We start from the raw sequence: 6721 nt of genomic DNA on the forward strand, positions 1-6721 counted from the left end.
TCTCAAATAATAAAATATTTACAAATGTAAATAAAAATTTAAATCCATAGAGTGATTCGACTTCCATCATCCCACATGGCTTTTCTATCATCCACATACATCTGCCATAGAATTTCTCCAAAACTCCTGATAACTGGCTCGTTTTGAGTCTGCTACTCGTCTTCTTTATCGGAAGCTCATCGTCTACATCAACAACATTTTCGTGGAGTTTCTTAGTAGAGCGTCATTAATGTCGAAGTTCAATCTCATTAACATCATAGAAAGAAAAATAAAGCATTTTCAGCCATTAACCTTTGGACAATCTCATCATGAACGCCTGAAACGCAAATCAGCAAATAAATGAAATGTACACAGGAATCATTCATGGCCGCCCCTAACAGATGATGACAGATGAACGTATAAAGTATCCCAATCAATTTACTGAGCCGCTTTAATAATAATAGATATCCACAATTAACCATTCAACTCTAATCATCAATTGATCGCCAAAGTTGCTTTCTAACTTATAGAAAAAACATAAATAGGCCCCATATCTTTAGCACTAACCCACCAACACTATATCTTAAGCCTAAAACCACTGCTTTGCTTGCGAGAGAAAACTTAGATCAAACAAATAATAATTAAAAGTAATTTAACGTCAAAAAGCTATCAATAAAGTAATACATCATTGAAATAATAATAAAAGCATCTAAATCATCACAAAAATAAAGTTAAAGACAGCGACAAATGAACGGATGATTGACTCATGGCCCAGCAGCAAATTTTCTAGGCGCGAGAAACTAACCAAAGAGGAGTCAGAGGCGGCGTTTCACTTTTTTTTTCCCAATTGTATTCTTTTTAATGTGTGGGATAATTTTTGAGAGAGCGAGAACTTTTATGGTTATATATATAGGTAGCTGATAATTTGTGGGCATAATTATGACCAATTAATCCCGAATTTCTATTCTAGGTAGAATTTCTGACTTGACTAACGCCACCAAAAAATAATACAGTTCTAGTCTACAAAAGTTCTACTTGGACTAACACTATAAAAAAAATATCCATTTCCTAGTTCTATGTGACTAACACCTTAAAAATTTATCCCACAATATTATATCCCAGCTTCCAAGTTTTTAATTTTCTAGATGACTAACCCCCCTTTAAGTGCCGGGAAAAAAGTACTTCATATAATCCAAATCGTTAATTACACTTAATTAGTATCAATTTGGTAATGCTAGCAGCTTTAAATAAATTGCTTATATATATACATGCTATATATGCTTATATATATACATTATATATGTATATGTATAAAGAACTTATATAAAATTATTTATCATATATAAAAAATTACTTAAAGTTGTTAAGAGTTTAACAAAACTGTTGCTTAATATCATTGCTCAAAATATACCGCTTCATATATGATACATAAGCCCTAAAAAAAAAGCTACTTTTTAACAGCATCGTAATGTTTCTTATAAAAGTAAACCACTAAAAGTAAAGTAATTTAATAGGCATGCAAAAAAAAATTACAGATATTATTAATGTTTGTCCTTCTCAAAAAATAAGCAGGGGAAAAAAAAACTCATCAAGGTGAGTAGCCAACGTCAATAAAATCACGAGCGCATCCAATCAATTCAAGGGCAAGCGACAATGTATCGCGTGCTCTAGAATTTTGAAACTACCACGAAGCAGTACAACCTTGTCGTAGGCCAACAAATTTTAGGATTAGAGGCTTGACGTATTTTCTTCAATTTGCGTTGCGAAAAACAATGGCCGAAGAGAGCCGCAAATATTGGCACTGCTGACTACATTAATTAAAACAGGCTCCCACCTGCCGATTTGATCCCGACGTTCGGACCACGAAAGCGTCGGCCGACAGGCCTCGACGGCTGACCCACGGCGCTTCGCCTCCCTCCGCGCACCTGAACCCTTGACCCCTCATCGGCGGAGGCAGCCACCGTGATGCCCGCCCGGGATCGGAGTTCGGCCGACCGCAGCCCGATGCGGCCGAGGTCGGCTGCGCCGCCATTCGGCGTAGAAGTCTGACCCTCACGCACGCGCCGCGCTCTCCGTTGCCCCCAGAACTCCTCCTGCAGACGCCCCTCCTCCAACCCCCAATCCCGCAGGACAGACACGCATCACCTCCCGCACACAACTTCGTCACTTCCTCTCCGCTACTCCTCCCACTGTCTCCCTGCCGCCCATTAATTAGTACTTTCTATATTTTATTATAAAGTACGACGCGTGTAAAAAAAATGGATATATATATATATATATATACCTTAAAGACGGCCGGGCAGAGACGGCCCACTTCTCGCTGCCCTTTTAGGCCCGACGACGCGGAGCAGCGTAGGAGGAAAAAGTAGTCCCCCAGTCAGAATGGCCTCCCTTCTCGATCCCAAGGCGCGCTCCCGTACCCCTCGTAGGTTTCGAGGACTGCTTCGCCGTACGTTGCTTGTCTTCCATCGGGAGATGAAAGAACCGCCATCCAGTCCTCTCTTGGCCTCCTCATGAGGCCCGGTCAGACCCCGTGGCTTCACGACCTGCGAAGAACCCCCACCCTCCGGCACGGCGTCCGACACGCGACTGGACCGCCGCGCCCCGCGCTTGGCCGAGGTCGACGTGGGGATTCTTCCGCAGGCGGCAGCTGCAGGGCTCGACGAGGCCGCGCCCTGCGGAAGGGCGGTTTTCACGTACCTCTCGGGAGATGACGGCGCAGCCGCTGCTCGGAGACCGACTGGGACCCGCGCCACGACCGGCTCCGGCCAGCCTTGAAGGCAATCGCCCATTTGTCGTGAGAGATCAGGTCACGGGTTTAATGGGGCTAGCTGCATATGAGGTACTAGCTAGGCACCGCGATATCTCCAAAAAAAATGTTGCATGCTGGTCGCTAAAATAAGAGGCTGTAAAGCAGCAGAGGAGCATTTCCTTCTTTGTGGAAGAAATTGGTCAGTGGAGTTGATTATGGGTTAGAGCATAGAAAGGGACGTAGAGAGAAACGTGATATAATTGAGGAGGAAAAAAAAAATTTCTTTGGTACTCTATGAGCACCATATCGTATCAATAGAAAAAGTCTAGATGGCACAAATTACTTGTAAATAAGAAGGTAATAAAATTAAAATTACTATTAGGCTGCTAAATTCTCATAAATTGTTCAAAATCAGTCCTTCTAATTGATTATTTATATAGAATTGGGACCTAATAACAATTTATTTGATTTGACGGGATAAGTTTAGAATAACTTAAGAATTGAGGGACCTTGAAGAAATTTTAGCCATTGGAGAAACTAATTTAAAAATATTAAAGATTTAAGGTACCGTTTGGCAAAGGGTTAAGTGAGGGGTTAAGGAGACTTAACCCCTTCTTAACCTGCCAAACACAACAAATTTATATAAGGGTTAAAGTGAGTTAACCCTCCATAATTTGCCAAACATAAAAAATATAGAAGGGTTAAGTTAACCCCTCTAGAGGGGTTAAAATGAGTTAACCCCTCAAAATGAGGGGTTTACTAATACTCCTATTTAGATGGAATAAGAGTTAACCCTTCTAATTGTAAAAAAAATAGTCAAAATCATTATTATTCCCAAACACTAAAACTGATCATAAGGGCTAAAATAAAACTTATTTAACGGGTTAATAATTTAGTCCTTCGGATTATCAAATGGGCTAAGTACATTAATCCTTCTCTTTAACCCCTCTTCATTAACCCTTTGCCAAACGGGGCCTAAGGGACTTATCTTATACCCTTATTTGTTTCTCTAGTTATTTATTAATTATTAAAAAATACCTTTTTCTTGTCTAGCTAAGGGGTTTGAGAGTGACCAAACACTTGGCTGATTAAAACATCAACCGGATTAGTTTTGATCCAAGTAGAAGTTGGTTTATATTCAACGCGAATAAGGGCTTAAATTTAAAGTAAGAAAACTAAGTTTGTAGTTGGTCTAATTATCCAAACAACAATTAAAGAGGTTAGCTCCACGAGGCAGTTCGGTAGGTCACATGGTATAAAACTGTGTCGCTCTCCCATGCGGGCGCCTAGGTTTAAGGAATAAATGACAGGAGATCTCTATGCTAGTTCCACCAAGCACATAATTGATGTTAGATCCACAAAGCACATCTAGTCAATGTTAGATCCAATACTCTATTAGAAAAAATTGTCTCAGTTTCACGAACGGAGGAGATAATCTTGGTTGTCTTGATCATTATCAAACTTTCTTATACTTTTTGTAATTCGACACATGAGTTTATATCTCATGGGATTCATGTGCCTTTATTTACCTTTAGCGTTCAACCTTATAAGCTCAGGAATCACGTAAAAAGGCCAACAGAATAAATGCCCCACTTACAAAAAGAGGGGAACGTGGAACAATTCATAAAGGCGATTCATTAATTAATTAAGATATATAGAGAGGGAGAGAGACACTAAACAAATTTTATATGATTGTAAAGTACTCTCCTCCAAATTTTCTACTTTCTATGAAAATTTTACAAGTTACTCTATCTACTAAACTGTGTGGAGAATTTTTTTTTCCTACAGAACTGGATAATAATTTTTATTAAAAAATGGGTCAAGATCATTTTAAGTGGATCAATTGTATGGGTATTATGTGACGTGCTTAGATGAAAACTAAGATTAATATTAAATTACATGGTATTCAAATTCAATTGGATTCGCATTGGATATATTTTTTTCATTGTTTACTAAAGATTTGACTAGAGATGATAAGGCTAACAAATTCTTCTCCAACATAAATTAATAAACGGAGTAATATTAGATTCTTCTAGATTTTGCTTGACATTAATATCCCTCTTTAACATTATCACATTCTATATATTTGAATATCCATCAAATTTAAGGATGGTGACCTCTTAAAATGTAAACGTACATAATATCTCTCCACCTCGGCGAAGTGTTTCCAAAACTGAGCCGACACCAACAAGAGCACCAATGTGTCATCTCTCCAAATATGACTGCACCAATGTGGTTGCCTACATACCCCCTCTCCCAAGGGATCAAGCCGCCCGTAGTTCATCCAAATGGCCGCGAACGACCTCAACAATCACGAATTTGTAACAAGTTTCTACAATGATCAAACTTGTTGCTAAGAACCACCTTTGTGAGCATATCCGCTAATTATCTTTTGTGTGGACCCTCACGAGCTCCACATCCCTATCTTCAACAACTTCTCGAACGAAGTGATAACGAACGTCGATATACTTCGTTCTCGCATGAAAGACCTGAATCTTCGCCAAATATATAACACTCGTGCTATCACAATAAATGGTGACGGATCGCTGTGAAACACCAAGATCCTCCAAAAGTACTCGAAACCATGATATCACAATAAATGGTGACGGGTCGTGCATGTATCTCGAAACCATGCTCACTGCCTGTGACCAATTCGGCCTTGTACAAACCATGGCGTACATCAAACTTCCAATTACGCTCGCATATAAAGTCTTCGACATCAACTCTCGATCTTTAACTGTCTTTGGTGAAAGGTCAGCTGAAAGCTTCAAATGGGCTCCCAATGGTACACTAATTGGCTTCGTTTCCATGCTCACATTGAATCGCTGTAGAACCTTCTTCAAATAAGCCACATGTGTCAAACAAATTCTACCTTTGTTTCTGTCTCTGCCGATCTCCATCCCCAAAATGCGCTTAACTTCACCCAAATCCTTCATCTCAAACTCACTCGAAAGCTGAATCTGTTTGCGGTGAAAGTTAGTTTATTTGTAGCTGAATCCATTACACTTGTTTATCAATTACAGATTCAAAAAGAGTTAATCTTTTTATAAGATTACTCGCTTACACAAATAAATCAAAAAAATTACAACTCTCTTCAAATACACGCAGAGAACGTTTATCACCCATTGCTTGCGTGGGATCTTTGCCTATGCCAGGGACGCGTTAGTCCGTGGACCATTACGGATCAGATCCGGTTGACAGAGTGATTATTTGAAGCTCTTACTTCACAAAGGAAGTAATCATAGAAGTGATAATCTCGACCAAACAAGATTACAACTCTTCTTGAGATCAAAACCAAGTTTGATCTGGAGGAAAGGTGAAACGGGCCTCAGATCCTTCGAATAGCTCCCTTTTTATGCTGAAGTTCGCCAAGATTTGCTAGCCCTGCTCTAAAATTCATGCTCCACTCTTTAATTTAACAGCACCTTACCCTCTAATTTCTGATCCTCTTCGTATAGGACCCTAGTCTTGTATTTATAGGCTTCGGTTGCGGTGTTTTCGGATAAGAATTAATGATTTGATGTTATCCTTAGTTAATAACTACTTAACCATGTTTAAGGATCGCATCTATGTTAGACCCTAGAGGGGAGTGATTAGGGTCTTATGCTAATCTAATTCAATTTTATGCCAATTTAAAAACTTTATTGGTTAATTAATTCTTGCAAGAGATATGTAAGTGATATATAAGCAAGAATGTAAATTACAAGCATAAAATAAAAGTACACAAGGCAAACTCAAACACAAGATATGATCACGGAGTTCGGTCCCTACGACTAGGGGTGTGCAACGGTCGGTTCGGTTCGGTTTTTACCAAAATTTGAACAACCGAACCAAACCGCCTATAATTCAAAACCGACTGAACTGTTGCAAGTCGGTTCGGTGCGGTTCGGTTCGGTTTGTTCGGTTCTAACTTCATCAAACTTCTTATCAAATAACAAACTGTGTTAAAGAAAAAAATATCAACAAAGTAGGAGATTATGAAGCATTAAA

The 6721-nt window shown here is 39.3% G+C and overlaps 1 protein-coding gene across 1 annotated transcript in view; it reads right to left on the reverse strand.

Annotated features, from left to right (window-relative positions):
• LOC109841539 (probable 2-oxoglutarate-dependent dioxygenase At5g05600) overlaps positions 1–1924 on the reverse strand; it is an 11286-nt gene extending 9362 nt beyond the window's left edge. Inside the window, exon 1 of the mRNA XM_020410500.1 lies at positions 1840–1924. Coding sequence (XP_020266089.1) covers positions 1840–1924 — 85 coding nt within the window. The remainder of the gene's footprint in view (positions 1–1839) is intronic.

Source organism: Asparagus officinalis, chromosome 5, assembly GCF_001876935.1.
Source record: "Asparagus officinalis chromosome 5, Aspof.V1, whole genome shotgun sequence".
Lineage (NCBI taxonomy): Eukaryota > Viridiplantae > Streptophyta > Magnoliopsida > Asparagales > Asparagaceae > Asparagus > Asparagus officinalis.